Source organism: Schistocerca serialis, chromosome 9 (genome assembly GCF_023864345.2).
Source record: "Schistocerca serialis cubense isolate TAMUIC-IGC-003099 chromosome 9, iqSchSeri2.2, whole genome shotgun sequence".
NCBI classification, from domain to species: domain Eukaryota; kingdom Metazoa; phylum Arthropoda; class Insecta; order Orthoptera; family Acrididae; genus Schistocerca; species Schistocerca serialis.
This window is the reverse complement of record NC_064646.1, coordinates 367,507,386-367,523,706: the sequence shown is the minus strand read 5'-3', so window position 1 is coordinate 367,523,706 and position 16,321 is coordinate 367,507,386. Positions and strand designations below refer to the sequence as shown.

The window sequence follows — 16,321 nt, the reverse complement described above, 5'->3', positions numbered from 1 at the left end:
TTGATCAGAGAATGGATGCTGGTAAGAATCTGTGTGGGTTCGAATTTTTTCTAATTTTACCTACATGGCCTTTTTGCAAGATACACATCATAGGAAGCAATATATACTCATGGAACTTAAACAGTAAGGATGGCTCACTTTTAGCATCTGCCACTGGAGTTCACTGAGCATCTCAGTGGTGCTTTTGTTCTTACAAAATGAACCTGTAATGGAATGTGCTGCTCTTGTTTGGACCTTCCCTCATTTTTCTGTCAATCCTATTTGCTATGAATCCCAGGCTCGTGAGTAATATTCAAGTATCGGTCAAACGAGGCTTTTGTAAGCTATTTCCTTTGTTGACAGACTATAGTTCCCAAGAATTCTTCCAGTGAATATCTGCCTGGCATCTACCTTATCAGTGATAAGTTTTATATGGTGTTTTCATATAATATTACTCCCAGATTTTTATGGATGTAACCATTGTTCTGCAGTCATGTAATCATACAATAATGTGGTTTTCTGCATATTTATTCACAAAATGTTACATTTTCTTATGTTGAAGGTCAATTGTCACTCCCTGCACAAAGCATCTATCCTGTGGAGGTCTTTCTACATTTCACTACAATTTTCTAGTATTGCAACTTTTCTGAATACAACAGTGTCATCTGCAAAAATACTCGTGGAACTCCCACTGTTGTCCACCATGTCATTTGCATGTATGTTATAAAAAATAATGGTCCTGTAACATTCCCTTGGGTTATGCATGAACCTACTTTTAAGTCTGAAGATTTCTCTTTGTTAGAATGACATGCCCTGGTTGCTAGAAACTTTTTGATCCAATCACACCGCTGATCTGATATTCTGCATGCTTGTGTTTTGTTCATTAGCTGGCAATTCATAACTGTATCTAACTCCTTCCGAAAGTCAAGGAATGCGGTGTCAATTTGGACACTGGTGTCTACTGCTTTGTGGACCTCAAGGACAACCATTCTTTAAAGTGGGAATGACCTGTTCATTTTTCCAATGTTAGAAATGCTTTGCTAATTCAGAAACTGCTGTACTAAGAGGAACAAGTTCTTTTGTATGTTATTATGTCATATTGTATTGATATGCATCACTTCCAGTGGCCTTTATTCTGTCGAGCGGTTTCAGTTGCCTTTCTATTCTGTGGTCAGTTATTTCAGTAACTGTCATTTGGATTACAAGTTAAAGGAAGAACTAATGTGGGATCTTCCTCAATGAAATAATTTTGGAAAAAAAATCTAGTATTCAGGTCTTCTCTGTGTCATCTACCATTTCAATGCCATTATGGTCACAGTTTGTTTGGACAGATGGTTTTGATCAATTTTCTGATTTACCAAAAGACCAGAACTTGTAAGGATGTTCTGTCATGTTAGTAAATGGGATTTTACTTTTGAATTCAGTGAAAGTATCAAGCATGGCTCTTTGTACACCAATTTTGGCTTTGTTCAGTTTTTATTTGTCAGTGAGGCTTAGGCTGTGTTTAAATTTGCAGTGAGGCTCTTTGATTTCGTAGCAGCTATCTACCATGGGTGTTGAACCACAGCAGGTCTTTTCCACCCCTCACAAGTTTGCCCGGTACATACTTGTGTAACAAAGAGACCATTTGGCAATTGGTTTTTTAAAATATTTTTTATATTCATGGTAATTGAAGTTCAGAACACAAACACCAAACTGCTAAAGCAGGTAATTGCAGCTCACAAAAATTCTCGAGAAAACCAGTGCCTTTAATACCTGAAGGCTATATCATTCTTTTGATGAATCGCGTGACTCTGTGGTACAATGCTTGCCTGATACATGGATGCTCCGGGTTTGATTCCTGGCTCCGCTAAATTTTTAAACAAAGGTGCATGTTTTATGACCATTTCCATGAAAATTAAAATACCTGAAGATGAAAACAAATTAACGTAAAATGATTTTTTTAAATTTAAACTATCTTTATTAATAATCTTATATAAAAGATTGGTAATTAAGAATTTACGATTTTGTGTTTGATATGTAGTTGAAAATAAGATGACATGTATTTTTTCATAAACATGACAATTAGATATGTGTTAATTAGCATATTTTTGATTGATGGTATATTCAAATGACGTAGGTATTCAAACTAAATAGAAAAATTATGGCCAAAATGAAACTGACCAGCGATCACATTCTCAAGCAGACTTATTTTCCATCGTTTCGCATTTTATGCTTCTTGGAAATGTTTGTAGAACATGCACCGCTGAAAAATTTGCACTCTCCAGGAATCAAAATCAGGCCATCTGCTTGATAGGTGAGCATACTGCCACAGAGCCACACTGTCTGTCGAAAAATTGACCTTACCTTAAGCTGGTAATCATACTTGGAAATCTTCAAAGTTGATTTTGTCGAGAGGTTTATAGAGTTTGCACGGAACTACCTTTGGGCTGTTGATATGAGTTTTGAACTTTCCATACCATAAATACAAAAAGTTACAAAAATCCTATTGCTGTGTGGTGTCCTTATAAAGCATTTCCATTCATGTACATATTATAAAAGTGTGTGTGTGTGTGTGTGTGTGTGTGTGTGTGTGTGTGTGTTTCCCACACCTACTCGTAAATCACTGGAGTGGTTTCAACCAAACATAGTACACATACCCACTGCTGCCAGGCAACAATTGCTGTGAAGAAATGAACCAAATACCTGACATAGTTTAGGAAATGTGATGTCATAAACAAATGAGATGTGTGAAAATCTGTGACAGCATGCATGATGTTTACATATATTATGTCTGTGTTACTGTATCCACAATAAAGTTTGCAGGCTGTATCCACATTTACTGCTAAAAACATCTACAAAAGGATGTCATTGTGCCACATGTATTTCAGGAGATAGGATTGAGATGCATGAAAATTTGCCACATTATGCATAAAGTTTTAGTAAATTTATTCTTAACTACTGAGACACTCGTACAGTCGATTCAAATTAAGTAAATCCATGACATCTTGCAGTACTTTTGACAGCTTTCGACTGTGAAGCACAAACAGCATTAGGCGAAAACAGTAGCTGTCTATAGAACTTGAAGAGCTGTTGCCTTAGAGACATTTACAAAATCGTGTTGTAGACAAGCAAAGCAGCTGTGCCCAGCTTACTGGGATTATGTTCCTTAATTTGGATACTGTACTTACACATTTGTACAGTATCCATACTTTTTTTGTATGACTGTTTCATAATTTCAAGAGAAGAAATGATTTTTTTTTTTCATTACTTCACTACAAACATAGTTAATTTTTTGTTTTGTTTTTGTTTCTGACTGAAAACTGACAAAATGAGTACATTGCCATTACTGTATTTGTCAGCTAATTGTAGAACACTCTTGAACTTTGTCCATTGATGTGTCAGTGCTGAAGATGAAATTCTTAAGGTTTTTGCTCATGTAATCTGCAGTGTGCTTATTGTTGTTCTTACTCAGCAGAAATATCATCCTTACGTTCCTTGATATTGCTGTTTACCACTGTATTGAGTGATGCTGCAACTGGCTTATGATCACTGATTCGCTGTTCTACGCTGAAATGAAGAATTTGGGGGGTTTGTCACAAGGAGATCTAAGATGTTAACTTCATGAGGTGGTTCTCTGATTAACGGCTCTAGGTAATTTTAGTGTAAAGCACTTAGAATAGTTTCACGCAGTTCCCTGTCCCTATGATGTGCCCAGATCTGTAAAATCTCCCAGTCTATAACTCTAATTTGCAATCTCCACCTAATACTATAACTTGCCCAGGAAAACCACACAAAATATTCTCAAATTTCACCGCTACTTTTCTGTGGGCAGGGGTCCATAAAATCACTTGATGACCCATGTTTTTCGTATTTAACATTTATCTTCACCTAAATTATTTCACATTGGAATGTGTACTGACCTTACTACCAGTGACTACTTTAATAGTTGAGAATATTTCTTTTTTTCCTCTACTTAATTGTGCTTTGAATCTTCTTAACCTCAAAGGTGAATTTTTTTTTTTTTTTTTTCATTGTACTACTTTAGAAAATTGATGTCTGGGCACAGAGCTTCAAATTCTACAAACATGAAGAAAATCAAAGAGGGGTAGTCCTTGAACGCCCTTTGTTAGGCAAGGTCAGTCATTACAGTGGGTTGTGGTCTCAAACCATTTGAAAGTAATGCTCATTGTTTTTGATGGCAGTTGAATTGGGAATTGCAGTTTATCTCTAGAGGAAAAACAGTTAATGTTCATTATTGTAGAAATATTTTAATTATTGTGCAGAAACATTTGCAAGAAGAAACCAGTGTTGGAGCAAATGTGCTTACCCTTTTGTCTTGACAAAGTTATGACGCTGAATACTGTACTCCTGCATCCCTTGCATTGTAGGTAACATGCTTGGATCCTCGCTGGTGTGCTGTCCACAAGGTGATCAAAATGATAGTACTATTTTGAGGTCCTCCAGTTAGTGAAGAGAGTTTCAGCAAGCTGCAAGTTCTAACTAATTCCAAACACGCTCACTGTAGCCCAGCAGATACTGCACGTCACTCCATTCATTTGACTTCTGCCTCCTTTTGGCTGTGGAAGGTGTTTGGAAGGGCATAATGCCATTCATGTGTGTTGCAGTCTTGAAAGTCCAGTTCATCACCATGATGTATGGCTGCACAAAAGATTGGAGCATCCGCTACCAATTCCGCACAGACCTCAAATTAACTTCAATAGCAACGAGAAGTGTTTGACATCCGTGAATGATATTGGCCAAAAAATGCCTGTCCCACCTTCCTTCTGAGTCTGTGAAACTTTGTGCCAGGGGTATGTGTTGGTACTTGGCCTATTCCCACTCTCCAGCGATCATCAGACAAATCTGCTAGTGAAGAGAACCCAGTACCACTGATTCAAGTACCACTCCAGCTGTTTACTTACTTGCCTTCTTTGCACCCCCACAGTTTTTGTGAAAGAAGCGGGAGAGGGGGGGGGGGGGGGGAAGTTTGTACTGTTATTTGTAATGGATCTGTATAGACCAAATAGATCATGAGAATGCAGCTTTATATTGTGTGGTCAACACAGCCCTTGCACTTGTCTCCAAAACAGCAGTTCTGTTAGATTCTTCTCGTGACGCTTACAAATTATGATTTCTAGATAGTGATTATGGGTTGGTGTTGTTGACTGTGGACAACCCCAATGAGATGATCCTCAGTGTTTTCTCTCTCACAATAGCAACAGAATGCGAAAGAATGCAGAAAGTTGTACTCAGTAATTCAATCAGTATAGTCAGGGGACATTCCTAACTTGAGAGAAATCACATATGGTATTCTACAAGGTTCAATCTTAGGTCCACTATTGTATATAAATGAACTTCTGTCTAATGCAAAACAAGCAGAATTAGTTCTTTTTGCAGATGACACCAGTATTGTAATCAATTCAAGCGTACACACAGAAACAGGAGCAGTGGTGAACAAAGTCTTCAAAAGTATCATTAACTAGTTTTCTCCTATTGGTCTCACCCTCAGTTTTAAAAAGATGCAACACATTCAGTTCTGCATATCTAGGGATAGTTTTGAATATCTAGGGATACTTCACCAATGATAAGTGTAATGCATGGAAAGAAAACAATAAATAAGGTGGAAACTTCAAAATTCTGAGGTGTCCATATTGATGGGAATTTAAATTGGTAGAAGCACATTTTGGAAGTACTAAAACAACTTAGTTGCCTCATTTTCACTTAGAATCATTGCAAATCATTGGGAGAGACCGATCAGTAAATTTATATGTTTTGATATTTATGTCAAATAATGTTCTAGAGTAACTCATCTTCAAGAAAGAAAGTCTTCATTGTGCAAAAACATGTTGTAAGAATAATATGCGGTGCTCACCCACGATTGTCTTGTAGACATCTGTTCAAAGAGCAGACTCTGTTTAAAGAGTTGGGCATTCTGTCTGCTGCTTCACAGTATATTTATTCTCTCATGAAGTTTGTGTAAATAATCCGCTACAGTTCAAAGGGAATAACGATGTACATAATTACAATACCCAATAGAAAAATGACATTCATTACTGCACATTAAGATTGTCTTTAGCACAAAAAGGTGTGCACTGCGCTGCAACAAAAGTTTTGATCTCTTACCCAGTGATATAAAGTTTCTGACAAGACAGCAAAGTAAAGTTTGAAAATTAATTGAGAAAGTTTCTCCTTGACAAATCATAGTCCATATAAGAATTGCTATTAATGTAATGTATAGAAGGTGGTGAGTAACACCTACTAACTCACATGTATGTATATATTTTTTCATTTTGGGAAAAAAATGTTCAGAATGTAACCGTATGTACAGATTAATTTGTAATGTGAATGTAAAATGACTCATTTCACATCATTATGATCTATCATGCAAAATGATCCATGGAACATGAAAACTAACTAACTAATGCCTTCACCTTAGTGTTCACCAATTTGGCAGGCAGTTTCCCATATTGACAATTTTTCTTGCCATAAAGTGACAGTACATGTGTGAGATAAGCTTCAGATGACCCTTTGCTGCATGTTGACAAACTGAACAGGGTAGACAAACTGCATTGTCCTGTTCTGGATGGAAGAAACGTGAGTTTTACTTTCCCTACCATGTAAAGCTGGCTGTACACAGTGCTTTTCTTCTGTCGCAGTATCGATAAGAGTGATGTTGAGTACAGTGCAATACAGCAGAACCTCGCATACAAAGCATAATTCGTTCCAGAATCTTGCTCGTAATACAAAACACTCATTAAGTGAAACAATTTACCCATGTAAATTAATGTAAAATATGATAATTGATTCTATGCAGAAAAAGTACTAAAAGTTTTATCTTATTTGTGACATTTATTCAAAGAAAATTATACATACAGTATTATATATAAAAACAAAGATGAGGTGACTTACCGAACAAAAGCGCTGGCAGGTCGATAGACACACGAACAAACACAAACATACACACAAAATTCAAGCTTTCGCAACAAACTGTTGCCTCATCAGGAAAGAGGGAAGGAGAGGGGAAGACGAAAGGAAGTGGGTTTTAAGGGAGAGGGTAAGGAGTCATTCCAATCCCGGGAGCGGAAAGACTTACCTTAGGGGGAAAAAAGGACAGGTATACACTCGCACACACGCACATATCCATCCACACATACAGACACAAGCAGACATATTTAAAGACCAATATGTCTGCTTGTGTCTGTATGTGTGGATGGATATGTGCGTGTGTGCGAGTGTATACCTGTCCTTTTTTCCCCCTAAGGTAAGTCTTTCCGCTCCCGGGATTGGAATGACTCCTTACCCTCTCCCTTAAAACCCACTTCCTTTCGTCTTCCCCTCTCCTTCCCTCTTTCCTGATGAGGCAACAGTTTGTTGCGAAAGCTTGAATTTTGTGTGTATGTTTGTGTTTGTTTGTGTGTCTATCGACCTGCCAGCGCTTTTGTTCGGTAAGTCACCTCATCTTTGTTTTTATATATAATTTTTCCCACGTGGAATGTTTCCTTCCATTATATTGATATCATACATACAGTATTATGTATTTGTTATTCACACTATATAATTAATTCTTTTTTACTAGGAATTATCTATACTTGATTGTTTCTGCCAATGCTTCAACACTTGACAAAAATGCGATATAGCAATATTGTCAAATAAATTTACAGCTCATGTAGCCACTGCTTTATTAGAATGATGATTGTCAGCGTACAATGCAACTGATTCCCATGCTTTCAATATTTCTCTTATTGTGCCCGAAGATTGCTGCTTTGCTGTTACCATCACCTCCTCCTCAGAAGAAATCATTTCCACAGAAACTTCCTGGTGTGAAACCCACTGCAATTTCATAAGCTCTTCAGTGGTCATTTATTGGCTGTGATCTTCCACAGGTCCATGCTCTTGGCCAAAGACACAACCTTGTTGACTACAGGCGCCACAGGTACTGGCTCAAATGCCTCAGAATCACTTTCGACAACACACTCCGGGCGAAGATTCTTCCAAGTAGAAGTGAGAGTTCTCATGGTAAACCCATCCCATGCCTTCTCGATCATCTTGATCTTGAAGTGATGTTTCCAAAATTCTCTGAGAGTAAGATTGGTAGCTTTAGTCAACTCAAAGCAGCGCTTGAAGAGTGCTTTAGTGTACAGCTTCTTAAAGTTAGAAATAATCTGCTGATTCATAGGCTGGAGTAACAGAGTGGTGTTTGGAGGCAGAAATTGGATCTTGATGAATTGAAATTCTTCAAGGAGGTGATCTTGTAGGCCTGGAGAATGGGCAGAAACATTGTCCATAACAAGCAAGACATGGAGTGGCAAATTCATCTCAAGCAAATATTTTTTCACCGAAGGACCAAATACTTTATTGATCCAATTACAAAAAATATCACGCATCACCCAAGCCTTGTTGTTGGACCCCCACATCACATTTAACCTGCTCTTCTGGACTTTACACTTCTTGAAGTAGCGATTTAATTTTCAAATCACTACTTGCATTGGCAGAGAATAGCAGTGTGAGATGACTTTTTATTGGCTTGTGACCACACGATGCTTTCTTCTGTGCTGTTACAAGTATACACTTTGGCATTTTTTTCCAGAATAGACCTATCTTGTCACAATTAAATACCTGTTGTGACAGAAACCCTCAGAGTCTATGAGCATCTTGAAGTTGCTAATGAAGTTCTCCGCTGTCTTTGTGTCGATGCTGGCTGCTTCACCATGTCTCAAAATGCTGTGGATGCCGGTTCTTCTCTTAACCTTCTCAAACCATCCGTGGCTTCTCTTAAACACTTATTCGGCCACTGATGATCCTGGCGTCTTCTTAATGAGTTCAGCAAAAATCATTTCGCTTTCTCACAAATGATGTTCTCATTAATAGTGTCAACTTGCAATTGCTTTTCATTTATCCATATATGGAACAATCTTTAGACATGGTCCAGAATATGAAACTGTTGTTTAGCTACTCGTGTCACTCCCTTTGAAGCATCTGTCTCTTTAATCTTGTCCTTGTTCTTGTGGACAGTGCAAATACTTGCTGTAGACCAATTGTATGTGCGTGCTAAATCAGAAATGCTCACACCACGTTCGCGGTTTTTAATGATTTTACATTTTATTTTGAAAGTAGTTTTCTTTCTCTTATGGTCGTCTTCTTGCTGCTTATCTTCAAGGACATTAAATAATAGTTATCAAAATTTGTGCACAAAAAAACACTGTGTGAACATAAGTTTAGAAAACTGTGTGATCACAAGCTGCGCTAAGATGGTAGCAGAAAGAGCACTAAACCCAGACTGCAGTACGTACTAAAGATATTGTTCATATGCTGTTGCTGACAGTGGGAGGTATTAATATTATGAACACTCCCCCCACAGTGTATGAATGGATGGTGATGTCACACTAAATTCTTGTCACTTGTTATGTGAAACATTGCTCATTAAGTCACTCATTTTTTTACAATTTGTTTTGCTCATTATGTCAATTGTGCATTACGGGAGGTGCTTGTTAAGTGAGGTTTCACTGTAATCTTTTTAGCAGTTAAATGTGATAAACGTTTTTCCTGTGGATGACATTGTGACTGCAGTTAATTATCAGATAGCTTGTGTGTAAACTGCAGCCAGTCAGGTCCCAATGTTTTTAAAACTTTTATTTGACCATTAACCATCATTGCAGCCACAGCACAGTGATGGTGGCTATTTTCAGGCAATATGTATTTTGTACCAAACGTAGTTAGTCACTGGGATCATGGTGATGTCATGTAATCCTATAATTGTGTCTGTAGCAATGACTTAACTGCTGTTGTATAGAAAGTAGGAAGTGTCTGTTAAGCCTCTACCATCTGATGCTGAACCTATTGTGGCTTGAAAGCTAGCTGACAAGTACATTTTAAAATCATAAAAAATACAATCTGCTGAGTGGCCTAATAAGTGGCTAATTTCTTATAGAAAAGCCTTTCTGAATTAATAGAACATGTCAGGCACATAAGGATATGTACATGATCTTTTTTCCAACAGAAGACATAATTTTGGTTTCTGTTATAGAGTGTGGCAGTGTAGAGTAAAAACTGAAATACTTAAAGAAAAAGAATGAATTTGTAAAAGTTGCTTAAAGAGATTAGTGATTTACCCGAACTTATAATTTAGGGATTGATGCTGACAAGGGAACCTCCCCATCGCACCCTCCTCAGAGTTAGTTATAAGTTGGCACAGTAGATAGGCCTTGAAAAACTGAACACAGATGAATTGAGAAAACAGGAAGAAGTTGTGTGGAACCATGAAAAAATAAGCAAAATATACAAACTGAGTAGTCCATGGGCATAATAGGCAACATTTTGGATAACGTAAGCTCAGGAGCGCCGTGGTCCTGTGGTTAGCGTGAGCACCTGTGGAGCGAGAGGTCCTTGGTTCAAGTCTTCCCTCGAGCGAAAAGTTTAATTTTTTATTTTCAGACAATTATCAGAGTTCAGGCACTCACACATAATCAACTTCGCTCTCCAAACTTCCAGGACATGTTCAGATTTGCTTGGACATATGCAGAATTTGGCGGTCTACACACGGAAAAATTTGAAAACGTTAAAAAAATATGTTTTGACAGAGCACATAGAAAACTGTGCGACTGTGAAACTGTTGCATTCATTTGTTGCAGTTTATGTGGCACACTCTTATGTTTTCATCACTTTTTGGGAGTGATTATCACATTCACAAGAAAATCTAAACCGGGCAAGGTAGAAGAATCTTTTTACCCATTCGCCAAGTGTGCAAGTTAGGTGCATCGACAACATATTCCTGTCATGTGACGCACACGCCATCACCAGTGTCGTATAGAATATATCAGACGTGTTTTCCTGTGGAGGAATCGGTTGACCTATGACCTTGCGATCAAATGTTTTCGGTTCCCATTGGAGAGGCACGTCCTTTCATCTACTAATCGCACGGTTTTGCGCTGCGGTCGCAAAACACAAACACTAAACTTATTACAGTGAACAGAGACGTCAATGAACGGACGAACATATCATAACTTTGCAAAAATAAAGTAAGAAAATTTTTCGCTCGAGGAAAGACTTGAACCAAGGACTTCTCACTCTGCAGCTGCTCACGCTAACCACAGGACGACGGCGCTCTAGTGCTCACATAATCCTTGATGTTGCCTATTTTGCCCATGGACTACTCAGTTTGTATATTTTGCTTATTTTTTCATAGTTTCACACAACTTCTTCCTGTTTTCTCGATTGATCTGTGTTCAGTTTTTCAAGGCCTATCCACTGTGCCAAATTATAACTAAATATGAGAGGGGTGCGATGGGGAGGTTCCCTTGTGAGACTATTATACAATTAGTTTTCTCATTTTGAACATTTGTTTGAACTTAAAGTTCCCTCATGATTGGAAATGTCACATTTGCTTATATTAACTAATAACAATAATAATAATAAAAATAATAATAGTTGTACTGCAATGTTTCTTTCTCAAAAATGAAAATAATTTGTTAAGAAATATATTTTTCTCTCTGTCTTGAAATTCAGCAGTATGGCTGATAAAACATGATTAATTATTGCTGTCTCTAATATGTATAGTGAAACGCTTATTTTACATTTTTGTGTGGTCTAGACTAAAAAATTGCAAAATTGAGGAACATGCAGAATCAAGGAAAACCTTAAAACTCCCAAAATATGGGCAAAAACATGTAATTGGCATATATGATAATCCTCACCAATACAATGCACAAAATCTGTATAAGTGAAGGAAATTAAATGTACAGTACAATGTTTGTACAATAATTTGTGGTAATGAATTTCAACAGTTCTTGAAAAATCACAGATGTGTAACAGCAAGTAAAAATGTGTCAAAAAATTGAAATTGGCATCTGGGTGCAAGGTAATTGAGCTATTTTCTGACATGCTGTGACCACAAATTATCTAGCAAAACACACATTTTTGAAAGAGCTTTCCTTTGCATTAACTCAGAAGAAAACAAAAATTGATGAACATGGTGAATCAAATTGAAAACTGTGAAGTACGGTGAAAGGTGTTGGAATCTAATGTATGGGGGTGTGTGTTTTCCTTTTGTAGCCATTGGCAGTGCAGCATACCCTGGTGACGTGAGTGCAGCGACCTCTAGTGTTCATTGTGACACATCTTGTGCAGAGTAGCCAAAGTGGAGCGTTCTGAAGTATTGCCAACACGTGCTGTTTGCACTTTGAACTCGTTGCTTGCTGTAGCATAAACACAGCAGGTTTTGTGAAAGTCTGCATATACACACAAGTTTTCCTCTACATGTGATACTTATTTATATCACTGAATATAAAATAAAATTAAGCCATGACGTGATTTCAGGGTGTTTCATTTACAGCAATCTGTCTTCCATCATAGTGCATTAAACACCATTGAGGATGGCAACAATGACGAAAAAGCCATTGCACGGCTGTTCACTGAATATGTCCTGTTGATTGTGGTGCCACACATGCCAAATGGAGTAGTCTACATTGGTTGCAGTTGGTAGAGGCACAATACCTTCTGAATTCTGACAGCAGGCTCTGAGCAGAACTACTTTAAGTAAAATTAATGCAAGTAGTAGGGGAACCTAAGTGGAAGCTGTGGTCATTCAGTTTCCTATACACCAATCATATTAGCTGTACTTTGGAACAAGCCACCAAGTAAGCTCACTGTTAGTCATTGTATATGTGAGAAGTCACTGCATTAGCATGATGTCACTGTGCTATACTGCTATTGGTTGAAGGTGGAAAACAAACATCTGACTTGTTAAAATGAGGCAGTTTTGACTGTATTTCACAGTTTTCAGATTATTTCACCATGTAGGCTGCAAATTTTTGCTATTTTTGCGGTGAACATGAAATAAAAGAACCCTCAAAACGCCATGTTTTAAGGTATAATTTGTGGGAGTAGTGTTTTCGGAAGTGGCTCAAGTATCTTGTACATCATCAGAAGAAATGACAGTCTTTTCAATTACGTACCCTACAGTATCACTAGTGGCAAAACCCACTCTTCTTTCCTAATATATCTATTATATGTTGTAAAATTTGGAAATTTCTTTTTTGTTTGTGATCTGGTTATGTTAGTTGATGTTATGAGTGTTGGTAAATTGTTACCTAGGAGGATAAGAATGAAATACTCACACTGACTTTGATTAATAGATTCTGTGCTTGTTTGTAATCCAGTACATTAGGAATTTTGAATGTGTCAGAGGCTTTGGTCTGTAAACTTGTTATGTGTGTTAGTGTGGTGTGGTGGCTGCGCTGGCTGTTGGGTGATGTAACAAGTCACCAGTCAATAAGAGCTCACTAGTCACAAATGGCCATTTCTCTGATTCCGACCAAGCATATTCTTTGAGACTTAGTGTTTGAATTTAAAAGGTTGACAGTTGATCTTTTTGCTGAATACAGTACATCAGAAATACATGCAAAAAGATGAGACTGAGTTAAAAGTGGCTCGGTCCGGAGCACTTTGTGTTGACTGTCCTGTTTTTCCATTGCTGCCACAACCTAGCAGTAGTTGTATGATAATTGTGCGGTGAAGCTAAATGTTGCAAGTTGTGTTTGCAACACCGATTATGAATTACCTCAGAATTTCCTTTCTCATGTCTCCCCTCTCCACAACAGTCTAAAATATTCCGTTAACTCTGCCACCACCCATGGTGTGAACCGTCTGTCTTTGGGCAACTTATAACTCACTCAGTCACATCAAATGTCAATAGGAAGAAAATGGGATGAAGTCAGGTGAGATGTCAAGTAAGAACATGGAATTGAGGTAAACCTTACAAGGAAGAAACGTAAAATCAGGGAATTTTTAGCATTTATCTTATGCTTTTTCACAGGAGCTGTCAATTTATGGCACAGAATTGCAATAAACATAAAAAATCAAAGAATGTAAAATTGACATTCCAATGTATTTATGTGATAATGTAACTAATACAACTAGTGTGTTTTATCAGTCAAGAGAAAACCTGAATTCAAGAACACCCTGTGCCCTCAAATTTGCTTGTTGTGTTAGTCACAGCAGGCAGTTGCTTAACACTTTCGCTGCGGCATCGGTGCAGGCGAGCAACTCTCCAGTGCGGCCCGGCAACGTGGAGTGCCCTAGATCCCTCTTTTGTATTTTCGCTTGGCAATATGTTGACTGTGTTATCGTTTGTTTCGTCAACTACAAGTTGCAACAATTCGTTTGTTACCTATAAACTTAAGGCATCCATAGGAGAATTGCCAGCAGGATGAATTTGCAAAACTACTTCCTTCGTAAATGGGTGATACTGCATATTATGTGGTTCTTTATGCCGGGACTCACCAGGATTATCTCCGTGTGACAGGTAGGGTTCTTTTTCGTCATCTATTTCCACACAATCATCGTGATCCATATTGTCAGATTCGGAACTGTCACAAAACAGATCGAAAGCTGTGCTTCCACGCTATCATCACTGTGCAATTCTTCTGCAGCCTCTAAATGACAATCTCCGTGGTATGCCTCGTCCTCACTACACAAAAAAATCACTGTCGTCTAGTACACTAAGTCACTGTTTCTCTGTCAATTTAACGCTTTTTCTGCTCCTTTTCACATTGGAAGGTCCAGATGTGGGATCATTAGCCACCATTACGAACAATATACGTTCAATAACTGACCACACAAAACAAAAGTTTACACGTTTTGATGCTAGCTTAGATGCTGCAACTAGACTGAGTAATCCGACAGTGAGCGCGGACGCTTATAAGCGTCAGCCGCACTAGCTCGAGGCTTGTTGTGACGCTTATAAGCGTCAGCTGCAGCGAAAGTGTTAATTTAACATAAGCTACATAGTCTTATTAGAGTATGTTTCACTGGGCTCATCAAGCATGTTTTTATTTTCTAGTACAAATACTTGATGATAGCAAGTATTCACTTAGCAGCACTTATAAAATATGAGAGAGTTTTATCACCACAAGGATGTTAAAAGAGTTTCTGTTTTGTGCAGGAATTCAGCTGGAGCAAGCAGTGCACAGAAAACGAGACACACATTACACAGTGCTGCAGAATGTGGTTCTTTGGAGGACATAGAGGCACTTTTAGCCCAAGGAATAGATGTGGATACAAAAGACAAGAAAAAAAGGACTGCTCTATTATTGGCAGCAGAGAATGGCCATGAAGAAGTTGTGAAGTGGTTGCTACAAGAAGGGGCAAATGTAGATGCCCAGGACCATGACAAGTGGACACCAGTGCATTGGGCAACACACAATGGGCATGAAGAGGTTGTCAGATTATTGCTCCTTGCAGGGGCTGATGTCAGTATTAGAAACCGCTGGCAGAGTACACCGCTGCATTCGGCTGCAGCCTGGGGCTATGTTAACATTGCACATATGCTTTTATCAAACTGTGCAGAAGTCAATGCAAAGGACAAGGACGGGAGTACACCTTTACACTGTGCAGCTAAGTGGTGTCAGATGGAGATAGCACAGGTGCTGTTGCGGGCTCGTGCGGATAAAAGTGCCAAGGACAAAAAAGGAAAGAAGCCCCTGGACTTGGTGAGAAAAAACAAGCAAAACCATTGGACAGCAATTATGAGGTAGTTTGCCTCATATTTTATGTGCATCAATATTAACTGTATGCAGCATAAAATAAAGAAAAATATATTTATGTTTTCTATTCAGTGTTTATAATCTTTATTTGTTACTTTATGGACAAATACTGCAGGCGAAGCTGTAATTTTGTGTGCATGTGCTTGCACATCTCCACAGAGAGAAAATAGAAAGTTTTGAACACACTATCCTAAGTCGAGAGTCACACCAAAATTGAAATACTTAAGCTTTCATAGAAAGAAATAAAGTCTTTTATTTTTATTATTCCTTGCAAAATCCATTTCTGTCATCACTGCAATCTCCAGCTAGCCAGTTGTCACCTGGTCTAATAAGAGGCCTCTACTAATGAGTTGTGAGTGTGTCAATTAAGTCACAATAGTAGCCTACAAAAATCTGAAATAACCATTCATAACTGCTTGCCTATGGAGCAAAAGTTTCCCATATTGTAAGAATAACTTTACCAGTTACTGATGATGACTAACTTCAGTCTTAAGAAACATCTCGTGCTACTGAACATCTCCACAATTACCTTGTACACCTGGGAGGACTGCTTGACAAACACCCTCAGATTTTCCAAACTGCTGACAACTCTTGAAATTCTTTAAACAATAGAGCCTTTCAGTTAACCCTATCTGAGGTGAAATATGATTTGGTATATTTAGGTGAGATATGATTTGTTATATTTTAGGCAAAGCCCATACTCAATTGTCAGTTCCTTTCCCCCACCTGCTGAATTTCTCTAATTAATATTTCCCACTTAATAATTGTTGTGTGGATTCTCTGTGGGTAGTTTTCAAACATGATTACAGGGAAAACACTTC

At 38.0% G+C, this 16,321-nt stretch overlaps 1 protein-coding gene across 2 annotated transcripts in view; it reads left to right on the top strand.

Moving 5' to 3' along the window:
- LOC126419135 (receptor-interacting serine/threonine-protein kinase 4-like) overlaps positions 1–15,565 on the top strand; it is a 111,158-nt gene extending 95,593 nt beyond the window's left edge. For both annotated transcript variants that reach the window (XM_050086242.1, XM_050086241.1), the window contains one exon: positions 14,900–15,565. In XM_050086242.1, the coding sequence (XP_049942199.1) occupies positions 14,900–15,491 (592 nt within the window). In that variant the 3' untranslated portion in view covers positions 15,492–15,565. The remainder of the gene's footprint in view (positions 1–14,899) is intronic.
- The last annotated feature ends 756 nt before the right edge of the window (positions 15,566–16,321 follow it).